The 14800-nt window shown below is 37.0% G+C and overlaps 1 protein-coding gene across 1 annotated transcript in view; it reads left to right on the forward strand.

The window, feature by feature from the left end:
• LOC110110572 (protein COFACTOR ASSEMBLY OF COMPLEX C SUBUNIT B CCB2, chloroplastic) overlaps window positions 1-14098 on the forward strand; it is a gene marked incomplete in the record, with an annotated part of 16243 nt that extends 2145 nt beyond the window's left edge. The window contains 4 exon segments of the mRNA XM_028701139.1: window positions 1506-1633; window positions 1944-2097; window positions 3137-3337; window positions 13694-14098. Coding sequence (XP_028556972.1) covers window positions 1506-1633; window positions 1944-2097; window positions 3137-3337; window positions 13694-13743 — 533 coding nt within the window.
• Between the last annotated feature and the right edge of the window lie 702 nt (window positions 14099-14800).

A 14800-nucleotide genomic window follows, 5' to 3' on the forward strand; every position in this document is an offset into this window, starting at 1 on the left:
CTATCACACAACAAGCCCGATGCATTCCTCCACTTCAACCATCCAACTTGAATTATGCTGATAATATCCCCATCTATTTCACCATCACTCTGAACAAAAGATCCAAGATATCTAAAACGTGTACTCTTATTAATGACTTGATCGCTTAGTCACAATCCCCTCACTAGATCTAGTACTACTAAAATTACACACCATATATTCCGTTTTAGATCTACTCAAGCGAAAACCTTTAGTCTCTAATGTTGACCTTCATAATTCAAGTTTACTTTCAACTCTCTCTCTAGTCTTATCAACAAGAATAATATCATCAGCAAAAAACATGCACCAAGGTACATCCTCTTGCAAATGTCTAGTGAGAACATCCATGACTAAAGCAAAAAGATATGGGCTTAAGGCTGATCTTTGATGTAACCCAACCGAAATAAGAAAATACTTGGTCAAACCACCTTGTGTTTGAACACAAGTTATAGCTCTTGCATACATATCTTTAATGATTTGAATATAAGCATTATTAACTCCTTTCTTTTCAAGAACTCTCCATAGCACTTCTCTTGGAACTTTATCTTATGCTTTTTCTAAATCAATAAATATCATATGTAGATCATCCTTATTTTCTATATATTTCTCCATCAAATCTCTTAATAAATGTATGGCTTCCATAGTCGACCTACCTGGCATGAATCCAAATTGATTTTGAGAAACATTAGTATCACGCCGCAACCTATGCTCCATAACTCGCTCCCATAGTTTTAAAGTATAATACATTAACTTAATTCCTCTATAATTCACACAAGATCTTGTGCAACACCTTTATTCTTAAAAATATGAATTAACACACTAATTATGCACTCATCTGGTATCTTTTTAGTCTTCAAAATAGTATTAAAAAATTTAGTAAGTCAAGAAATTCCTTCATCTCCTAAGCATTTCCACACCTCTATCGGAATATCATCAGGTCCAACAGCTTTTCTACCATTCATTTTCTTTAAAGTCTCTCTGACTTCAATTTTACTAATACACCGATAAAAACAAAAATCTGTATTAAAAGCCAAAATAAAATTCAATGATATAATTAAACTACTTTTTTAAAAGCATCTCCCATAACTGCTATAAAGCTGAAATTACAAAACAACTATGATAGTCTACTACGATGCAAATTTAGAAATACATCTAGTCTTATAATAATCTCTTGCAACGATCATTGATCACAACTAAGTCTCATAATCTCTCCTCTTCTCGCATTGTTAGAGCTCGTAGGTTGTTCAATGATAGCATTTAGCAGTATTAGTTTTTATAGTATTGGCCTGCACAATTTTGGATCATTATTTTTCAGTGGCTGACTGTCGTAGCTTGTTCGTACTTTTCCAAACGATTTTCATGAAAAAAAAAAACGCAGTGTTAACGGTAAGTTAGAATCGGTTTACATTTCTACTGGTATTAATTTAGGGACAATTCTTTCTTGCATTCTTATGTATGAAATTTGCTGCAGGGAGAAAATCCAGTAGACCGATCAAATTTACCAGAAGGAAACCAACAAATATTTATTATGTCTGAAAATCTCTTAGATTCTCAAAGGGAAGATTTAGCATGGGCATCATATGTTCTCTTGCGCAATACAAACTCCATGTCAGTGGTACTACTTCATACTTCCAATAATACTAAAACATAGCACTGGTTAATGGTTATGACTTCACACACAAAAAAATAAAGAAAAATAAAAAAGAAAAAGAACTCATACTATAGTATAATATTAAAAAAAAATGCTAGCTGATTTGTACTGTATGGATATCATTCTTCCTAATGGAGTGTGCCTTAAACTATCCATCTGGATGGTTTGACACTTTTGTGGAAGATAATGTTAAGTGATATATAACAAATATGATTTGTGGCTGAGATTTTCCTTTGCTGGACAAGCAATATATCTAAGACTCTTGTTTAACCAGCTTATTGTGCTCCAAGATGCATCATGTGTACGTGGCTATTGGAATATGCCCGAAGGTATTTCCAAAGATCAAATACTGGAATGTCTGACAAAGAAGTTTGAAGAAGTGGGGTTCCTGGATCTGAAGGACACTCTTTATTTTCCACAGAGACCAGGTAAGCTTTCTTTTTTATGCGCTTAGAAGATTTAGACAATACTTGAATTTTTATTCATAAAGTTGGAGCATAACTAAATAAACATTTATCAACACCCCCAAACCCCTCCTCACACACCCACATCCACATATTCACACATTCTTCAATTATTTTCTAATTTCCTTCATAGTCTCAATCATGTTATTGTGATTACTATGAAACCTCCTGCTCTCAAATTTCAATGTCATTGCAATATTTAACGAGACTGGAAATTTCATGCTCTTAATTTTTTAATACTTTATCAAGCATTGTTTAATTTAGATACATTACCTTGAAGTTATAGAATGTACTTAATTTTTTAAGCTTTTATGTGTATTACCCTGGCAAAGTCTTGTTAACCGTTTTAGAAATGAAATTTGGACGCTTCTTCTACCATAAGCATTGGTGTATTCTGCATTTGATGTTTTCCCAAAATTATACTCCGAATATTCTTTTTTCAGATTTATTATGCCATGAAAAAAGAATATTTATTCTATATTATTCTACTATACTACTATACTACACTATGTTATCTACTACTGTATACTACTATACTATATTATACTATACGACTACAATACTATTCTATATTACTATACTATACTACTATAATACAATATTATACTATATTATACTATATAATTCTACTATTACTATGTTGTACTACTATACTATACTATCTTACTAGTCCTACAATAATATACTATACTAAATTATACTACTTCTATACTATACTATACTAAATTATACTACTTCTATACTATACTATACTACTACTATAATTATACTATACTATATTATACTGCTACTACTATTATACTACTATACTATACTATTATACTATAATATATTATACTACGCTACTACTATACTATTATATTATACTACTGCTACTATTATACTATACTATATTATACTACTATACTTTATTATACTATATTACTATACTGTTATTATACTACTATACTACTATAGTACTATGCCATGAAAAAAAAATATTTATTCTATATTATTCTACTAGTGTCAGCAGGTTCTGAACTGCGGCAAATGCTACCTAGAGGAACATTTTCTCTGCTCGTACAGCCAGTTTTTGGTGATTCTTGTGCTTTGGTCGATAGTAGAACAAATATTGAAGGGTTCGTGTTGTTGGCATCTAGTGCAAATTATGCATATAGCGACAAAGATACAGCTTGGATTAGAACAATTTCAAACAAATTTAAAGGTATGAGTATAACTTCTGTCAATGCACTAATTATTCTTGCTGATTCGTGTAGTTACTTCCAAGTTTCTGTAGGTCATTTCAGAGGGCTTATTTTTACTTATCTTTGAACTTGGAATAATGACTGATATTCCAATTTATTAAGAAGGGTGAAACTTAAGAAACTCTTTTTTATTTTTAATGTGTCAACAGTAATATGTTTCCATAGATTCATTATCTGAGGCCATCATACTTTTGTTGTTTATAATATGCTAATTGTTAGTAATAAATAACTTTAGAAGTTTCTTTATACAAAATTGTAATTACTTTAGTTTCTTTAATCGTGATGACGTGTCCTTTTCTTTAATCTTGATGACATGTACTTTTCTATTTTCTCTTTATAAGGACCATAGTATGCTTGTACCGAGATTATTATGAATACAATTTCTCTTTCATTTTATGTGCTTTGCTCTCTCTTCAACCTGTAGCCTCACGGTATCCCATGGTTATCATGGTATCAGAGCAATTTTTTCTCTAGCTCGTCTTCCGATTTTTTTTTTTCTCTTCTTTCTTGTCTTACATCGGAAGGATGTCCAACTCCTCCACAAATGCGGACTCCACCGCTCCTTCTCAGCTTGTTCTTCCACCTCAACTCATTTTTCTTATGAGTAATCTCAAGAAATTAGTTCCAAATTCCTTAACGCCGGACATCTACCCGATTTGGCGATCTCAAGTTGAAATTTTTTTTTTCAGCAAACGGATTTAAAGGATTCTTGGACGGATCTTCGTCGTGCCCTACGACATCTACTGAATCCCGTGATCTTTGGATTCTTACCGATCAAAATCTATCTGCTGCCTTATACTCGGTTATTTCTCCTTCTATTCTTCCTTATGTACTTTCCTTAAATCACTGCTATGAGATTTGGCAAACTCTTTCAAATCTGCTACAATCTACCACCCGATCGCGTGTCATCCAGCTGAAAAATGATCTTCATCACCTGACCAAAGGTGATAAAACGATGACTGCCTATCTTCTTGAAATCAAATCCAAGGTAGATTCCATCGCTGCAGCTGGTTGCCAAATAGATCCAGAAGATGTGATACTCTATACTCTCAATGTTCTTCCCGCCATGTATCAGGCCTTCAAAACTGCCATCCGCACAAATCTCCAACCTCTCAGTTTGGATGATTTGTACAGTCTGCTTTGCACTGAAGAACAGAATCTCATTCAAGAAGCAGCAAATGATCTTCAACAAATTCATCTATCCGACAACATGACGGCTTTACTTGCGTCTCGAGGTCGTGGTCGCCAAGATCTAACACATACCGTGGCAAACGAGGTCGTGGATCAAATCAGAATAACAATCAAGTGAAAGACCTGCAATAAATATAACTTGCCAAATCTGTTCGAAAAATGGCCATTCGGCCATTCGTTGTTGGTATCGAACAGATCCGAGCTATACCGAAGAAACATCAAAGAAAGCTTTGTTCACTATCCCAGACGATTCACGAGCATCAACTTGGGTTCTTGACAGTGGAGCATCCAACCATTTAACAACTGATTCTTCTCAACTCAATTCAACCGAACCATATACAGGTAATTCTCAAGTTACTCTTGGAAATGGCCAGCAAATCCCTATTCGTCATACAGGGAAAGGTATATTACCTACTCCGTCAGGTAATCTTGTTTTACATAATATTCATCTTGTTCCCAACTTATCATTCAATCTACTTTCTGTCCATAAATTGATTCAAGATAACAATTGTATTATTCGTTTTGATTCTAACGATTATCAAATTAAGGATTCGAAGACCAATCGGCTTCTTCTTCACGGTCCATGCCATAATGGTATATACCATGTTCGATCCTCCATTCAACCTGCAGATCTTGCGTTAATCTCTGTTCAGACAATTCCTGATCTCTGGCACAAATGGCTTGGGCATCTGACTCATTCTACTTTACAACTTTTGTCTCGTTTTCATTCTTGCATTTATACAAACTATTCTCACACTCAATGTAACACATGTCACTTAGCCAAAAGTAAACAATTACTCTTTTCTGCTTCTGTTTCAAACACGAATGAGCCGTTTGATTTAGTTCATTCAGATGTGTGGGGGCCATCTCCTACTATATATGTGCAAGGATACCGTTATTTTGTGTCTTTTATAGATGATTACACGAATTACTGTTGGATTTTTCCGCTTTTAAATAAATCTGCTATTACTTCTGTCTTTATTAACTTTCATAAAATGATTTCCTGTCAATTTAATTCTCGTTTACGCATTATTTGAACAGACGGTGGTGGTGAGTATTTAAACAACCTGTTTCAATCCTACTGTATTCAATGGGGCATCAAGCATGAGTATACCTGTCCATATACTCCAGCTCAAAATGGATTAGCCGAGCGTAAGAATCGTCATCTTCTTGAAACAGTTCGTAGTTTACTTATTAATTCCAATGCTCCAACATCCATGTGGGTTGATGCTATTTACACGGCAACTTACCTAATAAATCGTATGCCCACAATTAATTTAAATCACACCACTCCGTATGAAAAATTATTTGGTAAAGTTCATGAATACAAGCATTTAAAGGTTTTTGGTTGTCTATGTTATCCATGGTTACGCCCTTATGCTAAATCTAAACTGTCTTCTATGTCTTTGCCTTGTGTGTTTATTGGTTATGCTACAAATCAAAAAGGGTACCGGTGTTTGGACCCTAAATCCCATCGTGTTTTTACTTCCAGGCATGTTATTTTTAATGAGAACATTTTTCCTTTTCATGATCAACTGCGTAAGCATTCCTCATCTAAATCTACTAGTTCTAGTACATATCTGCCACCACTCTTGTTAGTGCCTACAACTGCACTACAGAAGTGGTCATCGAAATCCTCTTCATCGGATTCCAGTACATCACATACTCTGCCGCCTGCATTCACGCCATCTGAGAGGTCTTCTACTTCGGTTCAAATCATTCCCAGCCCCAGACCTATTCAACATCCGATGCAAACAAGATTACGCACTGGACATTTAAGGCCCAAGAAAGTGTTTGATCTAACACATCAAATCACTGATCCTGAGCCAACATCGTACAGTCAAGCGATCAAGCATGAGCATTGGCGTCATGCTATGTCCACGGAATTCCAAGCTCTTCAATCGCAAGGTACTTGGGAATTAATTCCCCCTAATCCGAATTTAAATGTGCTTGGATGTAAATGGATTTTTCGCACTAAAACAAATTCGGATGGTACAATTGCGAGATATAAAGCTAGACTAGTTGCTCTTGGATACAATCAAGAATTTGGTATAGATTACACTGATACGTTTAGTCTTGTATAAATTCCTACTTTACGAATTCTTATTACCATTGCTTTACATCGTAATTGGCCGTTGCATCAATTAGATATCTCGAATGCTTTTTTACATGGTTCTCTTTCTGATTCAGTTTATATGAAGCAGCCTCCTGGCTTTACAGATGCTACTCATCCTACTTACATTTGTAAATTAAACAAAGCGCTTTACGGCCTAAAACAAGCGCCTCGGAAATGGTTTGAAACATTTACAGGTTTTTTACATAAATTTGGGTTTAAAACAAGCAATTCGGATCCATCTCTGTTAATATACTCTAAACAAAATGCACTAATGTATATCTTAGTGTATGTAGATGACATTATATTAACAGGGAATGATACTTCTCTACATACGAAATTACTGGATAGCTTACATGGACGGTTTAATATGTGAAATCTTGGTTCACTTCATCAGTTCCTCGGTATAACTGCTGAACGAACTGCTGGTGGCTTACTGTTACACCAAACCAAATATGCGGAGTCAATTCTTGAACGAGCAGGTATGAAAAACTGTAAACCTTTGGCAACTCCGGCAAATCCAAAACAAAATAGTTCTGTCGAATCCAAAAGTTTTTCAAATCCTACCGTATACCGCCAATTGGTAGGGGCTTTGCAATATCTAACCTTAACTAGACCTGATATTGCATATGCAGTAAACCGCGCCAGTCAAGCAATGCACAATCCAACTGAACATCAGTTCTCTGCGCTAAAACGTATTCTCCGTTACATTCGTGGAACGGTTCATCATGGTCTACCGTTATCAGGTAACTCTCTCACTCTAACTTCTTATTCTGACTCTGATTGGGCTGGTGATCAACAGGATCGCAAATTGACGACAGGATACTGCAACTTTCTCAGCAACTCTCTCGTTTCTTGGAGTGTAAAGAAGCAATCTACCGTTGCAAGATCGTCCACTGAAGCTGAATATCGAGCCGTAGCTGCAACTACAACTGAAATTATTTGGCTTCGTCGTCTACTTCAAGAACTGGATTGCCCTAAAAAAGAACCAACAATTATGTATTGCGACAATACCTCGGCTATCGCCTTAGCAAATAATCCAGTTTACCATGCTCGGACGAAACATATTGAAATTGATTGTCATTTTATCCGAGAATGTATTCAAAATAATTGCATCCAAGTTCATCACATCTCTACCAAAGATCAGTTAGCCGATTTATTTACCAAGTCATTATCAAATGCTCGGTTCAAAGAGCTAACAACCAAGCTACTAATTTCTTCCGATATCATTAGCTTGCGGGGGGATGTTAGTAATAAATAACTCTAGAAGTTTCTTTATACAAAATTGTAATTACTTTAGTTTCTTTAATCGTGATGACGTTATCCTTGAGCTAATTTTGAAGTTCTGCTAGGGAACTGGTTGAAGCCAGTTCAGGGCGACTACAATTCAGTGTGTTTCTAATGTTTTATGGTTTTCTCCCCTTCTTTTAGTATTCTAATAGGAAACACTTGTAGATTGCTAGTATTTCCTGTCAATCTTCTGAAAACAACAAGAATTCTTCTAAATAATCCGCACAAAATCACAAAAACAGTATATAATTTGTATTACTTGATGAAAGCTTAACGGAAAATAGCAAGATACACTTGATCCTCTATTCGAGAGGAGGATCGATCTCTCCCAAATCTCTAGACACCACTAGAGCCCAAAGGAAACCTAAATCTAAGAGATCTCAAATTTTAGCCAAATTCAAGATGCCCTAACCCTAGGAAAACAAAGTTTTTAATGCATACAAATCAAAAGGGAATCCTTAAACAGTCCCTACATTCAAATTTCCCTCCCAAATCCCTCAAAAATCCTTTCTAAAAAGTTTCGTTAGCTCCTGCGGTCTGTGCGGCAAAAACCAGAAGCAGAGGCACTCCGCCTCGTTTGCATCTGGGCCGGTCCCACATGGACCGGCTGGACTAGTCCAATGGACCGGTCTAACATATTCTCTTATTACTAGTTCAAGGAGAGCAATTATACGAGGTTCAAGAACTTCAGGATTTTGTACTATTATCCTGGGTGGAAATTCTTGTCCCCCTGCTGTGCTTTAATGGATCATTTGCTAACAACTATCAAATCTTTTTGTTGAGTGAGGAATGCTTCGGTGAAAACAGTGTTGGAAGTCTGGTATCGCTCAAGAAGGTTTTTGACGCATATTATTGACCATCTCTTTCCTTTTCCTACCGTTGGACTCAATTTTACAATGCTCATCATGACAACTGTTGTCCTCACCTTCATTTCACCACTGTTTATGGCAGACTATTTGGCATATTGTCTTCAATCATTTATCTCTCTTAATGCTGAAAAGCATGCACTGTTCACAAGAATTTCAGTTCTCACCATCAGAGGCCGATTAGGTTTGGGGGTGGAGGTGGCAGTGGTAGGACAAGGGGAGCAGGAAGTAATATAATTCCATCAGTAACAATTGATGCAGCTTTTATTTTGATATTCCTGAATTCTGAAGTATGTTGAAGCAAAATTCTAAAACATAGAGGTGCTTTTGGTTTAACAGAGGTCATCAAAGTACTTGGTCAAGCTGAATTTGACTATAACTCTATACCTAACCGTTCCACTAGTCAATGGCCTTTTAATATAGTCTATACAAAGATGCCAAATCACCTTGTCGCATCCTGGAAAATTCACGGTGGTAGAGAAATGTAATAATTCAAAATTTTTTTGAAATAATTTTTAAGATGAAAAATCTGAATTTCAGCATCATGTCTTATTGAAGAAAAGAGATGGAACGAAGAGAAGGTTGTTCAGAGTTTTTTCATCCGTCAAATTTGTTCAGAGATTTCTTCTATTTGTTATGAGTAACTCATAGTTTTCAATAATTATGGACGTTACAAGAAATATGAATTCGAGTGTCGAATTTTGTACGAAGATCCAACACACAAATAGATGAAAGATAGGGGTGTAGCATTCATAAGAGACACTAGAGTTTTTACGTGAAAGCCCTTGAAAAGGGGGAAAACTCACGAGGCCTTGCCCAGTTTAAATAAATCCACTAGTGTTTGCAGTTGATTACAAATGAGGCCCTTCATTGGGAGGAGGGCCTTTGGTCGATGTAGAAAATATACATCATATTACATGGTGGGATTGGAATAAACAGTGCTGACATATTCGTTTGGTCGGCAGGACCTTAGTCGGCGAGCGATGTAGGTCGGAAGGATCATAGCTGGGCGATGGTGGTCGGAAGAACTGTAATCGTGCAACGAAGGTCGGAAAGACCGTAGTCTGGCGACGATGGTTGAAAGGATCATAATTGGTGGGCGACGGAGGTCACAAAAATCGTAGTCGTGCGATGGTGATAAGAAGAATCTTAGTCGGGCAACAAAGGTTGGAAAGACTGTAGTCGGGCGACGGTGGTCGAAAGGACCGTAGTTAGTGTGAGAAGGAGGTCGGAAAGACCATAGTCGGCGGGTGACGAATGTCAGAAAGACTAGGGCTGCAAATGCACAAGCTGAACACGAGCCGAGCTCAAACATGCTCGTTTTAAATGAGCTTGAACTCGAACAACTATCCAAGAAGCTCGATGAGCTTCGAGCCGAGCTTGAGCACGATTTTGACAAATGAGCTCGAAAACACAAACAGGCCGAAGCTCGGCTCGGCTCGGCTCAGTTCATTTGCAGCCCTAAGAAAGATCGTAATCGGACAACGATGGTCTAAATAACCATAATCGGAAGGCGGCGAAGGTTGAAAAGACCATAGTCCTGCAATAATGGTCGGAAGCACCGTAGTCAGATGAAGGTGGTCGGAAAGACTATAGTTTACGGGAAACTGAGGTCGGAAAGACCGTAGTCGGAGACAGTGGTCTGAAGGACCATAGTCGGCACGCGACGGAGGTCGGAAAGATTGTAATCGATGATGGTGGTTAGAAGGACCAAAGTCGACGCGACGGAGGTCAGAGAGACCATAGTCGGGTAATTATGGTTGGAATGACCTTAGTCAGGTGATGATGGTTAGTAGGATTAAAGTCGACACGCGACGGAGGTTAGAGAGACCCTGGTCGGGTGACGATGGTTGAAATGATCGTAGTTAGACGACAGTAGTCAGGGAGACCGTAGTCTGGAGACAGTGGTCGGAGAGACCTTAGTCGGCTGGTGATGGAGGTCAAAAAGACTATAGTCGGGCAATGGTTGTTGGAGAGACCGTAGTCGGTAGGTGACGAAGGTCGAAAAGACTGTAGTCGAGCGACGATGGTCGGAAGGGCTATAGTCGGGCGACGGCAGTCGGAAGGACCGTTGTTGGCAAGCGACGCTGGTGTCCAAGTAGAAGTCCGGTGACGAGTGGTGGTCGAGCAAAAATCCGGTGACGGTCTGTAGCTGAGCAGTGGTCGAGGAGCTCGATTGAAAGTGATATATCAGATTTTTCTTCCTTTCATCTCTTATTTTCTCCTTGCTTTGTCCCCCCTTCAGTAAAGAATGAGGGGTTTATATATAATTTTCTAGGAGTGGCATGACCAGTAAATAGAGAGAAGATCAAGGGCATGTTGGAAGTGTTTCGAATAGACGGTCGATATTGTCTCCTTTGATCATGGACCGTTTATCGAACATTTAAGTGCCTTAATGATGCCAAAATTCGGGGATCTTGGGCTCGTTGGAGACGGTGGTCTAATGGACCGTAGTCGGCACGCGACGGAGGTCAGAAAGATTGTAGCTGATGATGGTGGTTAAAAGGACCAAAGTCGACGCGGCGGAGGTTAGAGAAACCATAGTCGGACGACTGTGGTTGGAATGACCTTAGTCAGGTGATGATGGTTAGAAGGACTAAAATCGACGCGCGATGGAGGTTAGAGAGAACCTAGTCTGGTTACAATGGTTGGAAGGATCGTAGTTAGATGATAGTAGTCAGGGAGACCGTAGTCTGGAGATGGTGGTCGGAGAGACCGTAGTCGGCTAGTGATAGAGGTCGAAAAGACTATAGTTGGGCAACGATAGACCATAGTCGGCAGTTGACGGAAGTCGAAAAGACTGTAGTTGGGCGACGGTGGTCGGAAGGGCTATAGTCAGGCGACGACAATCGGAAGGACCGTTGATGGTAGGCGACGCTGTTGTCCAGGCATAAGTTCGGTGACAAGTGGTGGTCGGGCGAAAATCCGGTGACGGTCTATGGCCGAGCAGTGGTCGAGGAGCTCGATGGCAAGAGATATATCAGATTTCTCTTCCTTTCATCTCTTATTTTCTCCTTGCTTTGTCCCCCCTTCAGTGAAGAATGAGGGTTTTATATATAGTATTCTATGAGTGGCATGATCAGTAAATATGGAGAAGATCAAGGACATGTTGGAAGTATTTCAAATAGACGGCCAATATTATCTCCTTTGATCATGGATCGTTTATCGAGCATTTAAGTGCCTTAATGATACCAAAATTCAGGGATCTTGGGCTCGCTGGATTTGTCTCGTCGAGCCACTTGATTCGACTATAAGCATGTCACATTTGAATATCATTTGGTGACTTTGGTCATCCACTTTATGTTTTGAACCTTCTAAATGTGCTTCAGACCCTTCATTTGGACTCATTTGGGATCGAATTGGGTCAAATTTGATGTCATTGGTTTCATCTTTTCGAGACGTTCAATTTAACTATAAGTTTGCTGAAATTGGAGTTTGGATGGTGTCATGGATTTAATTTCAGAAGTTTACAATTTAAATTTGCCTTGATATTCGTGCCTGGTCATAAAAATTATTTGATGATATATCACACCCCTTTGATCTTGCCATTCTTCCCAAATGCCACAGCCAGTCATCTTCCAAAACATCAACTCAATATGTTGATATGTTGAAAACTGTCAAAGAGAAGCTAACAACCTCTAATGACACTTGTAAGCAACAAGCTGACCAACATCGTAGAATCAAAGTTTTTCAATCTTGGTGATCTTCTTATGCTTCGCCTACGCAAATAGCGATTCCCATCAGGTAGTTGCTCCAAGCTCTATCCAAGAAAGATTGGCTCGTCTCCCACAAATTGTACCGAATCAATGACAATGCTTACGTTGTCGATTTACTTTCTAAACTCAAAACTTCTTATACTTTTAATGGTGCTGACATCCACATCTACCATCCACCTGATAATGCTCCTCTTCTATCAACTCGCCAGAAGCGAGCTCTTCTGAGGCTGAGGAGATCTGAAGTAGTGCATATGCCATTGAGGGGTACTCCACTACCATTACAGTACCAATATCACTCTCCACTTATTTTCTATTACAGCTATTTCTATTTCAGTTAAAATTTCATTTATCTTTGACCTTTTTATGCTCAGCCAGATATAGTATTTTGATATAGAAATTATATATATGTATTGAAGGTAGTAAAATCAGGTAGGTCATATATACATTTGCTATTTTTATTCTTTTGTGTTGCTTCTTCCTCTGGCTGCTACTCCAAGCATTAATCGAGCTGACCCTTGTTCATGCTTAGGCTTTGTTTACGGCTGCTTTCTTAATGTTTAGAATTTTTTTACTAAAAAACTGTTTTAAAAAACAATAAAAATGCTGTCCCAAATGAAGCTTTAGACCCATTTACTCATGTTTGTTCGCATTGAGCTTTTCTTGATACTAAAAGAAGTAACTAATCATAATCTTGAGCTATGTTAACATTGTTATAGCATCCCTGCATAGTTCTCAAGGATACTAGTTGTTGAAACAAGATCTGGAAAGGTGAGCAGAATTTGTTTCGTATGGGCAATGGTCTAGGCTTCGTTTGGGGCGGCTTTTTTACTGCTTCTTAAAGCAACTTTTTAGTATAAAAATTAAAAAAAAAAATTGTACTAAAAAGCTGTTTTATAAAACAGTAAAAAAGTTGTCCCAAACGAAGCCTTAGAATACAAATGGCCGTACATGCAGCTGTAACAAGCATCTGTTTTTTCATAGTTCCTGGATATCCATTTAACAAAATTGAGTTTCTATTTACAGGCTTTAGCTGGTCTTAGCAATTAAATTATGATGCAACAGTTCTCATATATTGCAATAGCATAATAACAAGCTGTTGTTTTCTATGTGTGATCTTAATGCAGTGGATTTTTTTTTTAGGTTTCAAGCATGGCTCTTCAAATAGAACCAAACTTCACCCTCCTTTATAGAGGTAAGTGGTGACTATAAACAGGAATTAAATAGGAAAATTTTTTTGGTCAGGATCTTAAAATTACTATACTTGTTTTGTGATTAGTGTTTTTTTCAATTAAGATTTCGTTTGGGACGGCTTTATCACTGCTTCTTAAAGCACTTTTTTTGAATAAAAATTAAAATATTTGTACTTAAAAACTGCTTTAAGAAATAATAAGAAAGCCGTCCCAAACGAACCCTAAATCCCAAGCAAAAGCTGTATGAACCGAAATATTCAGCTGAACAAAACGTTGAAACAAACGAGATTATGTATCAGTCCTTAGCAATTAGATTCTTTGAGTGAAAGGTAGCTTGTGGCTTATTTTACATTTATCAATGGCTTCTGTATAGCAAAATCATGCTTCAGATAAGGAAATTGTTTATTATAACTTGTTGTTTTCAAGATAAATCACTTTTCAAAGCGTGTATGGTTTAGCTATGTTCCTTTTGATATTTATAATTTTAAAAATTTTAATGAAATTTTTATAATTTAAAATTATTGAGACCTCAAGCAAAATTCAAATGACAGAGAGCACCATCAAAACAATTCAGTGATTGAGTCTAATTATGGGAATTGGTCAGGAGCTGCCTTTATGGTGGGCGGAAAGGCCCATGTGAAAAGTCAACATTCTGCGATTTTCACGATTTTTTTTTTTTGGATAATATTTTTTTTAATTTTAAGTACAAAATTTTTTGAGCTAAAAATTTTTATACTAAAAAAATATTTTAGAAATCAACAAGAAAATTATCCCAAACTAATCTTTTTATTTGGATGAAATTTGACTTTTCATTGATGCAATTATAACAATTATAAAATATACGTATATTATTGAGATAATTAAAATTATAATGGTCAAAATAAAACAACAAATTATATGTATAATAATTTTAAAATTTTATATATGTATTTAAATTAATAAGTTGGGCTTAAAAATTACAACGAAGTTGATTTGAGATTTATCATTGTTTTAGTTGATCGGATCATTAAGTTAATTAAGGATCTGTTTGTTTGTGATGAGTATAATTTTTTATAAA

The sequence above is a fragment of the Dendrobium catenatum genome, unplaced genomic scaffold (genome assembly GCF_001605985.2).
Source record: "Dendrobium catenatum unplaced genomic scaffold, ASM160598v2 fragScaff_scaffold_1639, whole genome shotgun sequence".
NCBI classification, from domain to species: Eukaryota; Viridiplantae; Streptophyta; class Magnoliopsida; order Asparagales; family Orchidaceae; genus Dendrobium; species Dendrobium catenatum.